General features: G+C 60.6%; 2 protein-coding genes across 2 annotated transcripts; both read left to right on the forward strand.

Annotated features, from left to right (window-relative positions):
- The first annotated feature begins 203 nt into the window (after window positions 1-203).
- Window positions 204-12430, forward strand: LOC127393134 (cAMP-dependent protein kinase inhibitor beta-like). Its single transcript, XM_051637933.1, has 4 exons — window positions 204-259; window positions 10592-10688; window positions 11890-12041; window positions 12128-12430. Exons 3-4 carry the CDS (start codon window positions 11897-11899, stop codon window positions 12208-12210), a joined length of 228 nt encoding a protein of 75 aa, XP_051493893.1. The 5' UTR covers window positions 204-259; window positions 10592-10688; window positions 11890-11896; the 3' UTR covers window positions 12211-12430.
- A 2801-nt stretch (window positions 12431-15231) lies between these two features.
- FABP3 (fatty acid binding protein 3) lies at window positions 15232-18862 on the forward strand. Its single transcript, XM_051637929.1, has 4 exons — window positions 15232-15423; window positions 16159-16331; window positions 18316-18417; window positions 18545-18862. Exons 1-4 carry the CDS (start codon window positions 15351-15353, stop codon window positions 18596-18598), a joined length of 402 nt encoding a protein of 133 aa, XP_051493889.1. The 5' UTR covers window positions 15232-15350; the 3' UTR covers window positions 18599-18862.
- The last annotated feature ends 853 nt before the right edge of the window (window positions 18863-19715 follow it).

Raw genomic sequence — 19715 nt, forward strand, 5'->3', positions numbered from 1 at the left:
GCCCCGGCTGCCCCACGGGCCGCCTGCCAAGGAGAGCATCCCCGGGGGTCCTGCCGTGCGCCCAGCCTCCCTCCCCCGGCACCGGCACCGGCGGCAGCGGGACCCACATCGGCGTCAGCACCGGCAGCGACACCGGCATCGGTATCAGCAGCGACACCGGTATCAGCAGCAACACCGGAGCCACATCAGCAGCCGCACCGACCTCGGCACCGGTATCAGCATCGGTAGCGACGTTGGCACCGGCTCCAGCAGAGCCCAGGTGAGCAGCCGGTGGGTGCAGGTGGGGGGGGGGGGGTGCCTGGACCGCGGCTCTGGGTGATGCCCCCCGTGCCCGCGGGTGCCGAGGACGCGGAGCCCACCGTGGGGAGCGGGTGCCCACCCGTGGGCAGCACGGGGAGGCCGAGGGAGGGTGGAGAGGCAGGAGGCTCAGGAGATGGGGGTGGCCTCGCGGGGCAGGTGGGTTGTGAGGGATGAAAGTTTGCGGCTGTGGTGCTGAGCAGGGTGTGTGTGTGTCGGGGGGTGTCTCTCGAGGGGCTGTGGGATCCGCGAGCATCCCGCTGGGAGCAAGTGGCTGCAGGGAGGATGGGGGTGAGCAGAAGTAGGATGATGAGCAGCGGTTGGATGGAGGGCTTGTCCATCTCAGGGTGGGCATTTTGGGTCAACATCCATAGTGGCACCTCTGTCTTGTCCTGGCACACACCCCTGGCCTCCTCACCCCCTGGCCCCTCCTCCCTGGCAGGTCCCAGGGTTACCAGTGCCCCCCACTCACCCTCCACCCTCCCCTGTCCTCATATCAGCCACCCCGACTCCACTGACATCCAACAGCTCCAGCCCTTTGCTTCCCAGGTGAGAGCTTCCCAGATCATTGTGGGCCTGGGGAGCTGTGGGGATTCCAGGCAGGGAGAGCCCAGGGAGAGCCAGCACAGGGCTGAGCACCTCTCTGTGCTGGAACCACGCTCATTCCCTCTTGGGAAAAAAGGGCTTCCCTAGGCACAACCCCTTCTTCCCTGCCTCCAGGGCACTACTTTGGCAGGTTTCCCCTGCAGATGCTTGGATTGGGTCCCTTTGGTCCCTGGAGCTGGCTCCTGTCCCCTGACTGGGTGATAGTGCCACCAGAGGGGTGGCAGAGGCAGAATGTCCTGTGCTTACCCCAAATACTAACACCCCATGACCTTGAGACTGTCCACCAAGGGACACCTCAACCTGCTGTCACAGGGGTCTGCCTGGACTCCTCTCAGGTTGTCCCTCCTCACCATGGCCAGGCAGGAGATAAAAGCAGGAGTGGGGAGCAGCCATGTCACAGTCTCCACCCTTTAGCACCTCAGCATCTCTCCCCCCCAAAAAGCAGGAGGGTTTGCAAGTGGTTGAAGAGCCAGGTTCTCCTCACTTTTTTAAACTGAGGGAGCCACAGCATTTCTTCCCAAGCTGGGCTGCAAGGAGGCTGTGCCCAAGCTGTCCCCTGCCGTGGGACTATGCTGGGTTGGAGCAAGAGACCTCAAAAGGGTCCAAACAAGATGCTGGGATTTTTGCAGCTCTACAAGGGCTGCCTCTCCCTGCCCAGCCCTGGCCAGCACCACTGGGGGCTGCTGGGGTCTTCTGTGGCTTGTGGAGGGATGTGCCAACCCTGGATGTCCCCACAGGCAGATGACAAGTAGAGGGCTGGAGGGTAGAGGGGGAGGTGGAAGAGGAGGCTGGAAACTGGGGGACATTCAGTGGGAGGCTGTGGGTGGCTGTCACTGCAGTCACCCTAGGAAAGGGCTTGAGGTTCAGCTCCCAGCTCAGCTCTGGCACCCGTTCCTGACCTGGCCCTGTGCTCCCCTGCAGGACAGGGTGCTCTGGTCTCCTGCAGGGACATGGCACCACAAAGGATGGGGACAGGGGCTGCAGCCTTGCTCTGACCTTGCCTCCTCAGGCAGGTGGTTCATGGGCCTAGCTCAGCCAAGGGTGATGGATCCAGCTGAGCTCCATCCAGGCTGGGGGTTTCAAGCTGTGCCTCTGCTCCAGGGGTGCCGGCACGGATTTCTTCCATCTTTGGTTTTAATTCCCTTCCCTGCCAGCTCCCCATGGGCAGGGTGGTTGTTGCTGGGTGACAGGGAAAGTGCTGTGGTAGCCACCACACCAGGGAATCCCAGTGATTCTCCCAGCATCTGTGTAGGGATGGGGGAAAACCTCTGGTTTGCTTCCATGCAAGGAGAGGTCCCTCCTGAGGGAATGCTGCCTGGGGAGCCCTTGGCAGATCTCCACCTCCCTTCTTGGAGGAGTTGCAGCAGGAAGGAGAAAATCTGCTGCCTGGGGAGCAGCACATGCTGGGGGCTCCCCAGGGAGCCGGAGGTACCGGCTGCAGCACGTGGCCTGGGAAGGTGGCAGCTGGTGGCTCTGCTCCAGAATTCATTATCCAGGTGCTGGCACATGTCCTGCTGCTTTGGCAGAGCCTCCTCTGAATGGAGTGATGCTCCTCGGGGCACCCTGCTGCCCTTCCCAGTTGGGTGCAGCAGCACTTGCAGCCTGAGCTGGGCTGTCCTTGGCGTGACCCATCCAGCCTTTGTGGTGGGACCAGTATCCCCCAGTACCCATCCCTGGATTTGCCAGGAAGGTGGAGACTCAGAGGAAGAGGATGTGGAGGAAAGGAACTCTGGAGGTGGTGAGTAGTGGGGATCCCTGCTGGAGGGAGCAAACATCCCCAGCACTGGGAGATGGACACAGTCCTCTCCTGGTGCCAACCATTGGCAGATGGAGAAAAGGGACTTTTTGCTCAGAGAAACACAGAATCTCAGAAGAATCGAATAATTTTGATTGGAAAACACCTTTAAGGTCATCAAATCCAGCTGTTAACCCAGCACTGCCACGGCCACCTCTTGCAGCATTCACAACTATGAAGCAACTATGTTGGGTCTCTCTATGGTTTGGGTTGGAAAGGACCTTCAAGATCATCCAGTCCCAACCCCCTGCCATGGGCAGGGACACCTCCCACCAGCCCAGGTTGCTCCAAGCCCCATCCAACCTGCCCTTCAACACTGCCAGGGATGGGGCAGCCACAGCTTCCCTGGGCAGCCTGGGCCAGGCTCTCACCACCCTCACACCCAAGAATTTCCTCCTCATCTCCAACCTCCATCTCACCTCTGCCAGTTTAAAACTATTCCCCTGTGTCCTCTCACCCCCTGCCCTTGCCAAATGTCCCTTCCCAGTTTCCTGGAGCCCCTTCAGGCACTGGGAGGCCACTATGAGTCTCCCACAGTGCAGGGACGAGGCTGGGGCACTTCAGAACTGCCTGGTGTCACCCAACCCACAGCTCTCCCAACATGGCACAGTCTGGCATGCTCTTGGTGGCACCCAGCTGGCACCTGGCACCCTACAGATCTCCCAGCAGCTCACAGGCCACGTCACAGCATCCTCACAGCTCCTCAGGTTTCCCCTGGCACAAGTGCCTGTGCCACCCCCACGCTCCACCCCTGCAGCTGGGACAATCGGGGATGTCCCCATCCATCCCCAGCAGCTCAGATCAGGTCTCTCACCTCCTACCCAGGATGCTCAGGCTGGAGCTTCCACCGAAAAATGCATTTTAGGAGGAGAGAGAGCCTGAAACTGCTAAGGAACAAAACCAGTTTAGACGTGGGTGACAGATTTATTGTGCCAAATTATAGTTTGTGCCATCGTCGGAGCAGGTAACTGCAGGTTGTGGTGGGAGATGTGTTACCCAGGCTCAATCATCACAGTTACCTCCCATTAGCTCATCACTGCAACCAGCACGTGGTGGGGGAAGCTCCTGTTCCCCCCCCACCCCCCAAGGACACCCATGAGGCTGGGTCCCTCTCCAAGGGTGGCTGTGCTAGGGTTTCCACCTGCCCCACACCAAAGGGGTTGTATTTTCCCCCTGGGACTTGAGAAGGATGTGAATGCAGGTGGTGGGACTGACAGCAGACCCATGGGGTGAGGGGTGGAGGGGAGATGGGCTGGTCCTTCCCACACAGCACCCAGCACCCCTGCAGGGTCCCCAGTGGGCACCTCAGTCCCCCATGGGAAGTTCTTGTTCTCTTCCCACCACACCTGCAATTAAAGGTGATTAACTGAGGAGGGTGTAGGCAGGGATGCTCACAAGCCCTGGAGAAGTCACAGCCCAAGGAACAAGTGACAGAACAAGAGGAAACGGCCTCAAGTTGTGCCAGGGGAGGTTTAGATTGGATATCAGGAACAATTTCTTCCCAAAAGGGCTGTCAGGCCCTGGCCCAGGCTGCCCAGGGCAGGGGGGGAGTCCCCATCCCTGGAGGGGTTTCAGAGTCATGTAGATGTGGTGCTGAGGGACATGGCTTAAGCATTGGACTTGGTAGAGCTGGGTTAATGGTTGATAGGGTTAGATTATGGCTGGACTCGATGATCTGAAAGGTCTTTTCCAACCAGAAAGATTCTATGTTTCTGTGTGCTTCTCCCATGGGAAGTCTATGTATGGACTTGGAGGAGATGAGGAGCTCAGCTGGGTTGTGTTGTGATTAAACCATGGAAACCTCTGGAGCACTTGTTTCTGGCTCAGTCCAGGTCTGCAGGGTCAAAAGGGGGTTTTCTCTGTGGTTACCACCCTTTGGGGAAGACAAGCCATGTGGTGTTGGGTAGGGTTGTGAGCACCTCCAGGTCTGGGGGCACCTAGAGTGGGGTTGGCAGCATTTTGGGTTTGCCCAGCAGATGCTCAGGGAACCTTGGGGTTGGGATGTCAGCAAACACGTGAGCTGGTGTCACTCTTAGCCTCGAGCAGGACTTGCTCTGATTTGTGTTTGCAGCATTATAAACCAAAGTGACAGTTTATACAAAGAGTCTGGAGAGAGACTGGCTGGATTTTAGGTTTTTCCCTGGCTTTTGGAAGGGTATTAAATGGAGCTGAACTCTGCTGCCATCCCTGAGTGTGACAAGACTGGGATCCACCCTTTATTTCTGCCATCCTATGGATGGCAGTAGCAAAACCCACCTCTTTTTCTCTTCTCCTTGTTGGCATCCAGGAATTACAAGGAATGAAGGTTTCCAGTGTCCCATTTCAGAGTCCTTTGTTCTCACTCTTGGCCTTGAATGGGAATTCAGGTACCACTAGCCAGGAGGAGCCCCACTGCAGAGACAGTGTTTCAGAAAGTGTTTCTGTTCTGGCATCAGTTACAACAGGTCTCAGGTTTTAAGGTGAAAAAGAAACTTCTACAGCTGGGGAAAGAAATCCTAACAAATAAATCAGCCCTAAAGCATGTAAAAAGAGAAGAGAGGGTGGATAAAGGCAAGTGAAGGATGATCTTTAAAAGCATCCTTGTAACCCAGGGAGAGGTTTGGGTGGAATCATTCAGGATTGGGATTGAGCAGGGGTGGGATTGAGCCCAGACCTGGTCCTGCCCAGTGCTTGGGGTCAGGGAGGGAGCATGGGAAAGGGAGAAGAGGGATGTCAGGATGATTGAGGAGAGGCAGAGACACTTCAGTGTGCCCTGAATGGATGGGTGAGGCAGTCAGAAACCAAGCAGGAGCTGAGGAGCAGGGGGAAGGCAGGTGGGGCTGCCAGGACTCGTGTGCAGGAGCATGGAGAAGGTTAAAGCACAAAGCAGGACACAACGGGAAGGGGCTTAGAGGGCAACAGGAATTAGGGCTGTAAGTCCATTAGCCTAATGAGGAAGATGGGCTGCTCCACGATGGGAACCCACGTGTTGGATGCCCTTCAGGCAATGGTGTTTGCTGGGAATTGCATCACATGGAGGAGACAACCCCACAGCTACTGGGATGCACTGGAGCATCTCAGGCTGGACCAGGGCTGTGGGGAGCTGCCAGCATAACCTCCTCCCTGAAAACCTGCTGGAATGATTCCTCAAGGCTTTGGGAAGGAGCTGAGGTCACATGGTGAGGAGGAGCCAGGGAAAAATGGGAGAAGAAATACTGTAAGACCCCGATGATGCTCCAAGCACCCAGGTGCAGGTTTGCATGGTTCCCTGCACTGCTTCACTCCATGCTGTGTCACCGCCACTCAAAAGGCACCAGGCAGGATCCAGGTTGGCCCAGGAGCCTTCCCAGACCACCTGGAAACCTGGTGACTTATGGACAACAGTGATGGTTCATGGTCAGAGAGGTTTCACTGCCAGGGCAGGCAGGGATGTGCCACCACCCCCCAGCAGGCAGGCCCTGGTGGCCGCATCCCGCCCAGCACTGCTTCCAGGGGGGATCATCTCCAGGCACTTGGGCTGGGACGACTTCTTGCTCTGGGCTCGAAGCAACACCTGCTCTTCATGTTTCTCTGCATCTCCACATTAAATATTCCTGCACCAACCAACAATTCTGCAGTCTTTTCCCCTCTCATTGTCTCCCCTGGCTCTGGTGATGACGAGTTTGGGATAATACTTATTCCCATCTTTCCCTCTTACCTGGATCCTGGGAGATGTTTCCTGGCTGCTGAAGCCCATTTCTATGTGGCAGCCTCTGTTGGGCAGGAATGCTGCTCCCTACAGCCACATCCCTCAAGAGGAAACCATCAGGACCAAACCTGCCACCTCCGTGGAAGATCTCTCAGCTCTCCAGATTTTATCTTGTGTTTAATTATTGCCATCTGCTGTTCCAGGCTCCAGGGCCTCCTTGCTCTGTCTGGTGCCTGTCAGTCTCCTGTTAAATCATTCCCATTGGATTTTCCTCCTGCATGGACTCCTCATCGATTTTTCTGGATGATTCTCCCATCCCCTTCTGATCCAGGGCAGCTCCTTCCTTCCCCACTTGCAACGCTCATTCAATTCAACATTCAGGTAAATCCTCAGTAAATCCTTCCCGTTTTCCATCATCTCTTTCATTATCTCTTATTAACATCAAGACCGTGGGGTTGCTGGTGGGTTTTTGGAGGTCTGCAGTGATTCCCAAGCTGCCATCAGGGGGGCACAGCACACACTCCAGCACATTGAGTGAAACAAAGGTGAAGAAACCACCTTATAAAGAAACTCAAGAACATGCAATGGTGCAAACCCCCAATTCCAGATGAGCTCAATCACCTGCCGACCACTTGGAGGCTGAAAAAGCAAATCCTTATGGTTAAATGAATCCTTCACAGAACTTTGTAGCCATCACCGTAGCAGCTCCTGGTCCTAAACACCATGGAGTGTTCCTGGCTCCTGTGCTCTGGCAGGGGAATGAATTGGGCAGCACTGGCCAGGATGGTGTGACCACGGTGGGGACCACAAGATGACCCTGTGGTCCCCATGCTCTGAATGCAGGCTCCAGAAGCAGCTGCAGATGTTGTTTTGGTTGAGTCCATGGTCTGCTCCCTCCTGCACATGGAGCCGTTCTGTTAGAGGGGACATCCTGAGGATGATTTGTGGACACGATGCCCATGGAGGTGTCTGACTCCGAGCTGAATCTCCCACCTCTTCTGCTGCTCTGTCTCCAGGGTGGTTCACCCCATTCTCTGCCTGTTCAGCATCTTCCTTCCAGCAAGGCTTTTATATCCAAGGAAAAGTGAGATGAGGTCAAACCCCTGAGCAGGAACGAATGCCACCATGCTGCAGGGAAGGCCTCCACCACCCAACCTGCTGCCTGTCTTACCCAAACCCTGGTGAGCTCCAAATGCCCTTGGCTGGATTTCTCCCACCAATGGCAAGGCCCAGGTCTGGCATGGGGTGGTCATAGAGTGTCCCTGCCCATCAATGCCTGCACCTGGTGTCACCACCTGTGTGTGTAGTAGGGAAAGGGGTGGCTGTTCCCAAGCCAGGTCATTCCCTTGGTTGGGTTCCTCCTGCAGCTTCTTTGGCCCAAGGCTGGTGGAAAAGGTTGATAAGGATGAAGAAGAAGAGGAGGAGGATCTCGGGTGCTTCCCACCCTAAACCACTCTCCCTCCCAGGGCCAATGCTTTGGCTCTTAGCAGACGTGTCCAGCTGTAGAACCTCAAAGGATTATAGCTCTTTGGGGCTTGGATGAGGAGGTTTGGAGCAAAGAGAAGGCAAGCAGGGAGCAGGGCTGGGCCAAGAGCCCTTCCTCCCACTGCCCACTGATACAGGAGCTCCCCAGGAGGCTCCTCTAGAGATGAGCAGTGGGGCAGCACCCAAAGCAGGGTTCAGGAGACGTTTGCAGCAGCAGATGATCCTGCAAGGAGCTTGGATGCCAAAGGCAAGATCTAATCCTGCAGGAGCTGGATGCTGGCCTTGGGATGGGGGTCTGTAGCAGCACATGCTGGGGAGCAGCTGAGTGGCAACATTTTGCTTCTCTGAACCCATCTCATGGTCACTTTGCAGCTCACCCAGCAGCCACCAGCCAGCCAGCCCATCACCTTCCCCTCTTGTGCTGCCTTTGGGCATCCCAGCAGCCAAACTGTGTCACTGAGAGTCCCCAGCCCAACCCCAGCAGCTCAGCACGTGCTCATGGTCCTCACCCTGTGGCACAAGAACAACGGGGCTCAGCAGCCCCGTGGGGACAGAGGTGTGGGGAGCTCTCCTGTTGGGGGGATCTTGCATGGCATGAAGAAGGTTTGAGGGCATCCCAGCCTGGAGATGGCCTCGTAGGACATTTTCTGGTCTCCTGGTGGCCTCTGTGCAAGAGGGAGCTTTTGCTGGGGCTGGATTGATCTCCAAGGGACCTGTCCAAGGGAACATAACACATCCCAGTGCCATGTCCTCCCTTCACCTCTTCCCAGTATCTTCCACCACAGCTCATTTCCAGGAGGGATTAAGGTTTATTTCTGCCCTTCCCTCCTATCTATCCCATTAGGGGCATTAAAGCAGGAGCCAGCAGCCCTGAGGACCTTTGCGTGACTCCAGGCTCCTTTCTGAGCCTCCCAGAAGCCGTCCCCGCTGAGAGGGGGAAATCCCCGCTGCCCAGGCGGCTCCGGGAACCTTCCCTGCCCCGCGCTGGGCGGGATTGGCAGCTGCGGGATCTGGAGGACGTGGCACAGGGCGGGCGGGGACAGCCTGAACCTTGCTCCTAAGGGACGCCCGCGATGGAGAAGCTGGGAAAAGCCCAACGGGGTCCAGGATTCCCGCCGGGGACAACCCCCCCAAGTACCTCAGTGCCCGCAGGGGCTTTTCTGTCCTTGCCAGCCCGAAAGCCCTGAGCCCCTTCGCAGGGTGGGGGTGCGGGTGGAGCCCCCAGCCGCTTCCTGGGCACCCTGTCCCCGGGGTCCCTGGAGATGTTTGGTGCGGGAAGGAGCCGGGCAGGGTCCAGCCCGGTGCTGAGGGCTCCTTCCTGTCCGGTTTTGCAGCGGTGGAGGCAGCAGGATCCGCTGGGACCGGCGGGAGGGCAGCTCAGACCCAGCCCTGCAGGGCTCCCGGGCCGTTCGCGTGTGCGAAGAGGCCGCGTGTGTTTGTGTGCGGCTGGTTTTGCGCGTGCGTGTGTGTGTGTTTTGCGTGTGCGTGCACATGCGTGCACCTGTGTGCATCCGTGTGTCTGTGCATCTGTGCACGCCTCTACCCACGTGTGCGCACACGTGTGGTCGCATGTGCAACACGCATGACTCTGTGCGTGTGTGTGTGTGTGGACATGAGTGTGCACACTCGTGTGTGCGTGTGCACCCTGACCCGCTCGCCCCCTCCCCCTGCTGGGGCGGTTGCCATGGTGACACGGTGACGCGGTGACACGGCAGCTGCTCCTCGTGTCCTGCCGCCCGGAGCTGCCGGCACAGGGACCCCCCGGGTGCTCAGGGTCAGACAAGGGGGGGAACCCCAACCTGTGGGGTGTGGTCAGACCTCTGGGAGCAGGAGGTGACAGGGCAGCAGCCCCCCCGCAGATACAGGGGTGCTCACTGCGTGCGTAGAGGGCACACGGCACGCACATGTGTGTGCCAGGGGTGCCGTGCATGCACAGACATGTGACGCTGTGCACCATGTGCACACTCTCGTGTGCCAGAGGATGCCATGCATGCACACGTGTGTGCTGTGCTGAGCCATGCATACACACACGCGTGCCAGAGGGTGCCACGATGCATTTGCATGCACACGTGTGTGCCAGAGGTTGTCACACATGCACACTCACATGCCATGAGATATCATGAACTCACACGTGTGCCAGGGGGTGCTGTGCATTCTCACACGTGTGATACAGTGCCCCGTGCAAACCCTACCATGTGCCAGAGGGTGCCATGCATGCACAAACACGAGCTACGCTGCACCATGTGTGCACATGCGTGTGCCAAGGGATGCCAAGCATGCACATACGTGTGCCACGGGGCACTGCCATTGCACATGTATGTGTACCAGAGGGCACCACACGTGCACACCCTGGGGCTCAGCTCCAGCTGCACGTGCATCTGTACTCACACACAGCAGCCCAGCCTGAGGGTCACCTGTGTGTGTCAACACACAAACATGCACATGTATGTGCCAATGCACAAGCTTGTGCTGATGCACACGCGTGCAGACCCAGGGTGCCACTGATGGTGCACGTGAGCACACAGCTCCACGCAGGGTGCGTGGTGCCTCCTCTGTGCCTTTGCCACGGCACAGCCACTGCTCACAGGGCCACAGACCCCGCCCTTGCCACACCCCCGCTCCTCGCTCCGTGCCTCAGTTTCCCCACCCAAGAAGGGCGCAGGTTCTGCTCCACGCGGGGTGGCAGCCCCGTCACTAATCACCTCCTGGGTTAATCATTCACGTCTCCTCCTCACACGCAGCCGGGGTCACTCGTCCCGCCCAGCACGGCACCTGCGCCCAAGGACTTGGGGACCTTGGCTCGTCCTCTGCTGGAGAACGATTCCCAGAGGGACACTGGTGAGTTCAACCCCCCCACAGCAGGACAAGCTCCCACCGCCACCAGTTTGGGGGCACCAGTCCTAGTATCGCCCCCAGCACTCAGCCTGGAGGGGTGCTGGGGAGATGGTTGGGGGTCCCTGCGCCTCGTGATTGGTTCAGGGGGCTTGGGCAGGGTGAGAGCCACCCCTGTCCCTGCAAGATCCTGGGCCACCTCCTGCCTGCTGCTGCAAGACCTTTCTGAAAGAGACCCAAATACTTACCAGCACTGACCAACCCCCCCGGGAAGGTCCCAGCAGTGGGGAGAGCTCTAGGCCAGTTGGATCTGCCTGGTGCCAAGGATTTCCCTGGGTCACCCCCTCCCACCCACCCCCCGCCAGCCCAGGGGACCCCAACATCATCACTGCCTGCCCTGGCTCAGCAAGAGCTACTCTCCAGGGGACACAGCGGAGTCCCCAAGTTGAGGATAATGTGCCCTTGTCCCCTGGTCCCACTGTGCCTCCTCAGCCTCCCTTGCTGTCCCACCTCCCAGCAGGATGCCACCTCCATGTCCCCATCCCTGCTCTCCATCCAGCCCTTGCTGCTGTCACCTTCTGCTGCCCACCCAGCAGGATGAGGAGTCCCTGCTAGGACAGCCTGGCTGGGTGCAGCCCCCAAGGGTGCTGTGGGTGCCCTGCACAGGGACACAGCTTCTCCCAGCCCCGGAAAGGGCCCCTCCATACTCCTTCCTTCCCACCCAGCCCCAGTAGCCATCGCTGACCCCGTGCTCTGCACTCCCCCCCAGGTGGGAGCCGGAGGGGACACAGCAGGGAGCACCCGTGTCCCGTGGGGTCCCTGGCTGGCTGGGACACGCCTGGAGAGGGAAGCACCGGGGCGGGGACCCTGGGCACGGGGGAGACGCAGCCCCAGGCCAGGCTGGAGGGTGCCCAGTAAGGCTGCTCGGAGTGGGGGGGTGTGCGGGCGGGACCCCCCAGGATCCCAGTTCCTCCATGATGCAGCAGAGGTCATAGCACCCGAAGGTGCTAACCCTGGGAATGGGGGACTCTGGTGGGCAAAGTGGGCTCTGCCTCGGCTCCTGCAGAGCCTGGGGGCAGGGTGGGCAGTACAGGGGGCTTAGCTGGGGGTAACGGGGTGCTGGAGCATCCTGTCTGGACCAGAGCTCAGTCCCTTTCACCCTCGGCGCTCAGCGAGGTTGACGGGGAAGGGGACGGTGTCTCTCCAGGGTTAGCATGACCGAGGTGGAACCCGTGCTGGACTTCGCATCCTCCGGCAGAACGGGCCGGCGCAACGCCCTGCCCGACATCCTGGGCTCGCCGGCCGGCGTCAGCCCCTCCGACCTGCCCCTCAAGCTGGCCGAGATGTCCCTGAGCGCAGGTGGGTGTTGGGGGGGGGGGGAGATGGAGGACGAGGTGGGGCGAGCAGGACCCGGGGTTGCTCACTGTCCTGGTCTCTCGGGGCAGGCAGCGCGCAGGAGATGCAGTCGCCCTCGGGGGAGATGCCCCCTCGGGAGCCCAGCAGCCCCGAGCTGAAGGACACGTCCTAACCCCGCTGCCGGGGAGGGGACACTGCTGACCAGCGGAGGGTCGAGGAGGCCGAGGAGCATCAGCTCAGCTTCCCTGGCACGGCCGGAGCCCGCTGGATTTTCCTCGGTGCTACCACGGCGAGACCTTGGTCGGGCGTCACCCCCCCCCACCCCGCCGTGGGGGGAGCATCGCGCGGGGAGGACCTGCCGGGACCAAGGGGAGATTCCCACCCACGCCCTGGGAGAGGACCCGAGGGGGTGGGTGGGCGGGGCGGATTTTTTTGCCTCCCCGAGGGACAAAACTATTTTTCTTCTGGGGCATTTGGCAGAGCCGAGCGCAGCGGGTGGGGCTAGGAGGGGGGGTGGTTCCCTCGGGTGTTTCTGGCTGAGTGTGGTGTCACTGTGATGTTTTCGGTACCACCTCCGGCTCCTGACCTTCCTTCCTGGGTGATCCAGGAACCTTGCTCAAGAAGAGGGATGAGGGAAGCACTGCAAACCCCAGCAGCCCCCCCAAAGCCCTTAAGCAAAGCCCCCCCGAGGCAGCCAGCACCTTGCTGAGGGGTCCCACTATGGATTGGAGTACCCCAGGGTGGTCCCTGCCCCAGGGATGTGGGGGTCTCAGCTCCTGAGGGCAGGAGGATGCTGGTGCTTCCAGAGGGGTGAGCAGGGTCGTGCTGGTTTGGGTATTCCCAGTCCTGTGCATCACCCCAGCCCCCCGTGCCAGGGCCACCCGTGGATGCCCGAGCCTGCTCAACCCCCTCGCCCCCCAAAGACCTGGGATCTCCCCTCCGTGTGACCCTGGGGAGAACCCAGAGAGGGGGGAGCAGCAAGGGACCGGGCGCGGCGGGTCCTGCGGCGCTTCGCGGGGGGCTGCACCCAGCTCCACCGGGGACAGTCACCTATAGCTGTCGCTGTGGGACCAGCAAACAGATCCCAGAGGTCCACTCCGGCCACCGCCCGGAAGGTGACAGCCTCTGGGAGAGCTGCTCGGGGCCACCGTGTCCCGCAGCACCCGTCCCCAGCACCCACGGGGGGCCGGGGCCACTGCCAGGCAAGGACACGGGCTGTTCGTCCCCTGGTGTGGGGACCAGCCCCGGCAGGGACACCGTGGGCACCCGTGTGCGTGGGCATGCATGTGCGTGGACACCCGTGTGCATGGCCACCTGTGTAAGTGAGCATCTCTTGAGTGTGCGTGGGCACAAGTGTGCATGGACGTCTGTGTGCGTGGGTTTCCAGGTGTATGGCCACCCGTGTGTGTGGGCACCCACGAGTGTGTGCGTGCACAGCCACCCATGTGCACGGGTGTCTGTGTGCAGGGCACACACGTGTGTGGGCACCTTTGTGCATCCGTGTGCATGGGATTTGTGTGCATGGGTGTGCTCCTGTGTGAGCGTGTGGCCACGTGCGTGGGTCCTCCTGTGGGTGGGTGTCCTTGTGTGTCTGGGACCGGGCAGCGTGTCCATGCGTGTCCATGTGTGTGGTGCACGAGTGCTTACATGCATGGGCACCCCGTGTGCAGGGTGGGGGTCTGTCAGCAGGGCTGTCCCTGTGGGTGGGTGCTCCTCTGGCCCGTGTCCATGTGCATGGGTGTCTGTGGGGACCCGCGTGCCTGGCGGGTCTCTGTGAGCCTGGGTGTCCACAAGCACAAGTGCTCCTGTGGGCAGGGGTCTGTGTGCGCTGGCACCCGTGTACGTGGGTGTCCCTGTGGGTGGGTGACCCTGTGCGTGGGCAGTCATAGGTGTCCTGCTCTCTCAGAGGGATGCTCCGAGCACGTGTGGGGAGCAGGGCTGTGCAGATCTGGGACAGGGACACCCAGGAGGGGACAGGGGACAGACCCTGCCCTCTTTGTCCCTTCCAGGGCCATGCGGGGGGGATTGGGGGCAGCTCTGGCTCGCCGGGATCTTGTCGGGGGAACATCGTCTGTCTCTGCAGTGTCCTGCGGGGTGTCCCAGCTGGGCAGGGGGCCCCCCATCCCGCGTGGTGGGGGCCTGTCCCCCCTGGGGAGGGGAGGCCAGGGTCTCTCCCAGCGGCGGTGCCAGCGGGGTGAGGCTGAACACGAGCTCCCGGCTATTTTTGGGTGTCTGCGATGACACCTTGGGGCCAGGGAGAGGGAGAAATTGTCCCCGCGTCCCTCCCGGACCTGCTCCCTTTGACCCTGATGTCCCCAAGGTGTTGGGAAGCACTGCAGCCACAGGGTTCGGGGACACTGGGTCCCCCAGTTGGGACCCCCTGCTGCGCGGGGATGGGACAGGACGTGGCACTTCCCCAGCGAGCTGCGGGCAGGGGACACTGAATCCCACGGCCACAGGTGACCCCTGGCACGCTGGGAATGGACCAGAAGACATGTTGGCCCCAGCCTCACTGCCACCAGAGCCCGAAACGAGAGCCTGGGGGGGACACGCTGTGTGTCCCACGGGCCCACGACTGTCCTTGTCCCCAGTGTCCCCCCGACACACAGAGCATCACTAGGAGCACACGTGTGTCCCCACACACACAGGGCAGGGAGGCAGGGTGGGGTCACATGTATCCCAATACTCCCCTGGCTGCCTGACCTCCCCACCCTGATGCTCACTGCTCCCCGTGCCTCAGTTTCCCCAGCTAAGCTTCCCTGCCCCTAGGACACTTTACCCTGAAGGACACAGTCCTTGCTGGTGTCCCCATGTCCTGCCCGTGCCCCACCCAGACCACAAGCAGCACCTGCCCCCCCTCCTTGGAGCTGCCGTGGGGTGGGAACACACCTGCCCTGCCCAGCTCTGCCCTGCCTCAGTTTCCCCATACCCCACCCCCTTTGGCCACCCCGTTGGGTCAGCGCAGAGACCGTCCACCACTCGTGACACAACTGACCCACTCTGCCCTTCCCTTTCTTGACCGACCTGACCCTCTGTGACCAAGGAGGGGGGGGGATCCAGACAGAGGTTGGTGGCCGGTGAGGAGCGAGGGGTGGCCGGGCTGCGGTGGCCGCTGGCAGCGCTGCCGAGGAGTATTTCTGGAGCGCCGTTGTGCTCTTTCCAATCATGTGATGAGGACATTATTTAAGGCGGCTGCGAGGCCGGCAGAGCAGCTGCGAGCCGGGAGAGCCGGGCCACGCTCACAGCCCGCCGGACCCCCCCGCTGCCCCCGGACACGCGTGTGGCTCTGTGACCCCCCCCAACCCCCTCGCCATGGTGGACGCCTTCGTGGGCACTTGGAAGCTGGTGGACACGGCCAATTTCGATGAGTACATGAAGGCGTTGGGTGAGTAGGGGGGAGGAGGCTGCAGGGGGGACGACTGCGGGGGTCAGGACATCACCTCCTTTTTTTCCTACCCCCCCTCCCCAGTTTGCCTGGACGGGACCCACCCCTGCCCACCCCGCTCCGGGGGGCTGTGGGTGGGTTGCTGCTGCCTGGTGGGGGTTAATGGGGGTTCTGGGGATTTGTGACTGGGGGCTTGGGCTGGGTAAGAGATGGGGAGGGGGGGGGCTCATCCTTCCCCTACCCCCTGTCCCCTCTCCAACCCGGGACAGCCCTTGGTGGAGGGAGGGGATGGGATGCTCCCTCCGGGGTGCAGAGACCTGCTCAGGACCCCTCCAGCCTTCATCCCTGCAAACCCCCACATCACCCAGCCCCGGTGCAGCCCCTGGGCAGGGTGGGTCCCCCACCGCAGAGCAGTCCGTGGTTGGGGGGTGATACCAATGTCCTCCCATCCCACCCAGCCCCAGAGCTGGTGGGTGCTGGTGCAGGATTCTGCACGGAGCAATGGCAGAGCTCCCAGCCCACTCCCACCCCTCCAAACCCTGGATCCCCCCGCCCCAGACTCGGGGGGCACACACAGAGCTCCCCCAGCACCACAGGTGCTGGTTGAGTTTGGAGTTCACCCCACAACACGGTGGGGAGGGAGAGCTCCAGGGTGATGTCGGGATGGACAGGAGGCTGACAGCCACATCCAGCCCCCCCTGCACCCTCAGCCCCCCCAAACCTCGCACCCCGCAGGCGTGGGCTTTGCCACGCGGCAGGTGGCTGGTCTCACCAAACCCACCACCATCATCGAGGTGGAGGGCGACAAGGTCACTGTGAAGACCCAAAGCACCTTCAAGAACACTGAGATCAGCTTCAAGCTGGACGAGGAGTTTGACGAGACCACAGCAGACGACAGACATGTCAAGGTGAGCCCCCAGACCCTGCTACCCCCACGCACTTTCTGACCCCCCAGAAAGGGTCTGTGGACTCTGCTGGATCCAGGCAGCAGCTCTTGGCTCTGGGGCTCCATCCTTTCTGTCCATGGAAGGGTAACATTGCTTTGCCTGCCTGGTCTGGTGCTCAACCTGGTCTCCCCCAGGCAAACCCCCCCTCCTCACTCCATTGTGCAGCAAGGTTTTCCCCTGGGGAGCAGCTGCGGGCTGGAGCTGCCGGGAAGGTTGTGCAAGAGCCAGGCTTGCAAACGCCAAGTGTCCTGCTTGGGGCTTGCTCAAGAGGAGATGAGGGGACCTGGTGGGGTGGCAGAGAGTGTTGTCCCTGCTCCAGTGGGCGGGGAGCACCAGATCTCTTTGTTGAGCTGCCTCTTTGCCTGCCCCACAAAGTAGGCAGCTCTGCAGGCAGGGAGGGAGCAGCCTGGCCAATGCCTCCCCAGGGGCAGGTGTACCCCCGGGGAGGCCAATACTTCCCTGGTCGAGCTGTTCCTCCCATTAAGAGGAGGGAACAAACCACCTTGAGAGTGGCTGAAGCTTTTTTTCCTGGCTTCTCCCACCCCACAGAGACAATTCCCCTTGCAGGACTGATCCAGCCCCTGCTTTTTTCTAGTTTCCCGGCTGTCAGTCCCAAGCCCCATTAAATATACCATGCATGGAGTAGTCAGCAGCCCCGTGCCCCCCACCCAGCCCGGGGGCACATCAGGGGCCCCTTGGGGGGCTCATTGGACACAAAACCCCTTCCTGGCCCCAAGGCAGCAAGCACAGGGCTGGGGCCAAAGCAAGGCTGGGCTGAAAGGGGACAAGCACGAGCAAGGCAGCAGCACTGGGCAGACAGGGCAGCACGTCCCTGCAGAGCTGCCACGCTCAGATCTGCCAGAGCTGGTGGAAACTATGCTGAGAGCAGCCCAGACGTGTGACCTGCCACCAGCTCCTGCCTCCAGCCTGGGAACGTGCCCTTCAGGCACCCCTCGGACAGTGGCCAGAGGGCACACCACAGGCAGCAGGGGCAGGATGGCTGCCTGAGCCATGGGGCTGCAGGGGATGGGGCAGGTGGGGTTTACCACGCCATGGAGCACACCCGAGTTGTGAGGCACCTAATTTGTGGGGTACACTAAGTCGTGGGGCACCCAGGGTGTGTGGGGTCCAGGGCTGTGGGGCACCTGAGTTGTGCAAGGGAGCCAAGATGTAGGGAAGCTCAAGGTGTGTGGAGACCCTGGGAGATCCTAACCCATGGGGGCACACAAGCCACTGGAGGTCCCAGCCCGTGGCAGAAACCAAGGAATGGGTCATCCAGGCCATGGGCTTCAGGATCCCAGCCCATGGGACCCCTGAGCTGTGGGGGGGACCTGCATTGCAGGACCACCCAAGGAGCAGCACCTGGCTCTTGAGGAGCTGGGTGGGTGGCACAGGGCAGGATGGGGGTGGGCAGCTGGTGCTGCTTGTCCTGGCACAACCCTGCACCGTGTGTGCCTTGCTGGCTGTCACACCAACCTTGGCAGCAGCAGGGATTTCGTGGCTGAGTCAACAGCAGCGGCTGAGCAAACAGCAGCCCCGGCGAGCAGGGGCGTGTTTGCTGGATCAGCCCCTCCAAAAACCCTTGGGTTCAAAGCACCGATACCTGCCCCACCTCTTTGATCGCCTCCGGCACCAGAGCTGTGCTGGGAATGGCTGGGAACAGGTCCCAGCAGCCCCGGAGCAGGATGAGGCTGTGGTCAGGGAGGGCAGGGTCACCGTGATGGTGCCCGCAGCTGGGTTACTGGGGGAGGAACAGGGTGTGGCCAGTGCTGAACTGGGCTGATGAAGACAAGCTGCTGGTCAGGCATCCCGGGGGAGGCACCCACAGCCAGTCCCTGAGCCCAGCTGAGCACAAGGATGCCCAGTATCATTCAGCACTACCTCCAGCCATGGGGACAAAGCCACGGGGAGGAGGGTAACAGTGGTGCTTCCTTTACCCCCACAGTCCACTGTCAAGCTGGAAGGAGGCAAACTCATCCACGTGCAGAAGTGGGATGGGAAGGAGACTTCGCTGGTCCGGGAGCTGAAGGATGGAAAGTTAATTCTGGTAAGGAAACAGAAAAGATTTTAGACTTGAGGGGGGGGGGCTGAGCCCAGGACATGGGAAATGGGGGAGGCGGGCTGCCCTGGCTTGGCACAGCTAACCAACCCACCACTGCTCTCTCTGCCACCAGACTCTCACCATGGGCAACGTCGTCTCCACCCGCACCTACGAGAAGGCAACATAGACGCTGTCCCCAGGTCCTCAGCCTGTCCCCTGGAGCCACACTCAGCCCCTCACTGCCTCTGTCCTCGCCCCCTGCTGGGCAGGACTCACCGTGGCCTCTGAGCCCCCTGCACCCACCAGGGCTGTCTCCTGTCCCCAGTGCCTGGTGGGGCTGCTTGGGGCTTGGGTGGTGCTTTGTGGTTTGGTTTCGTTGTTAGATTTTTTTTTTTATTAATAATGGGAAAACCCACGTGGAAAAAAAATGAATAAAGGCCATGTTGTTACAGCTCTGTGGCGAGTTCACTTGCAAAAAGGATTTTTGGGCATGTGCTCAACTGTAGTGTTGAGCCACAAGGATCTATGGGGAGGAGCACGGGGGGGCTAAATCCAGGCCAGACACCTGGCAGTGATGGGGTTAAATGACCAGTGATTCCAGTAGCACTGGTTCTGTGGAAATAAGTTGTTACAGCTAGAGATGGGCTTTTCTGGCAGAAGATTAGTTAATTCCCACTGCAGCTCTGCCATCAATTGTCCAGGATCCAGGCAGGCTCCATCCCAGCCAAAGCCACCCGTGCTGGCAGGTGTGCTCTGCCAAAGTAGCAGCTGATGGTTCGTGCCCAGCAGCGCCTGTGCCAAAGTCAAGGTCACAAGCACATCAGGTCTGGGTTTGGGAAGGGAACTGGCCCAAAAGGAGGGACTTGAAACTGGGGCGAGAGGCACTGGAAAGGGCACAGCACCTGGAGAAGGGGCAGGCTGCCTGCAGCAACCCCAAGTCCTCTTGCCACACCAAGGGGCCATGGCCAGCCCTGCCCTCACTTCCCCTGTGAGTGGCTCAGCTTCCCCCATGGTACATCTGTCCCCACACAAGCCACCCCCAGCAAACTTCCTCTGCAGCCACCACAGCCCAGAGCGACTGCAGGGAGGTGTGGGACAGCCCAGCCCTCTGCCATCCCTTCCCCCTGACCTTCAGCTCCAGTTACAAGATTTATGCTCCAGTTGCTCCTTAGTAGAAGGCACCAGGCTCCTCATAAGGGTCACGTCTCCACCCACCCCCTTCCCACCCTGGGGAGCCTCTGAGAACAGCCTGGGCTTTCAAAAAACCCTTCAATGCTGGTCCCATGCAACCAGCCCTATTTTTT

Source organism: Apus apus, chromosome 21, assembly GCF_020740795.1.
Source record: "Apus apus isolate bApuApu2 chromosome 21, bApuApu2.pri.cur, whole genome shotgun sequence".
Lineage (NCBI taxonomy): Eukaryota > Metazoa > Chordata > Aves > Apodiformes > Apodidae > Apus > Apus apus.

What these genes read in the sequence shown, in the direction of transcription:
- FABP3 (XM_051637929.1), top strand. Translation starts at nt 15,351, where the DNA reads ATGGTGGACGCCTTCGTGGGCACTTGGAAGCTGGTGGACACGGCCAAT. An exon ending in TGAGTACATGAAGGCGTTGG is followed by an intron (nt 15,424 to 16,158) that starts GTGAGTAGGGGG and finishes CGCACCCCGCAG; the next exon opens with GCGTGGGCTTTGCCACGCGG. An exon ending in CAGACGACAGACATGTCAAG is followed by an intron (nt 16,332 to 18,315) that starts GTGAGCCCCCAG and finishes TTACCCCCACAG; the next exon opens with TCCACTGTCAAGCTGGAAGG.
- LOC127393134 (XM_051637933.1), top strand. Translation starts at nt 11,897, where the DNA reads ATGACCGAGGTGGAACCCGTGCTGGACTTCGCATCCTCCGGCAGAACG. An exon ending in CGAGATGTCCCTGAGCGCAG is followed by an intron (nt 12,042 to 12,127) that starts GTGGGTGTTGGG and finishes CTCTCGGGGCAG; the next exon opens with GCAGCGCGCAGGAGATGCAG.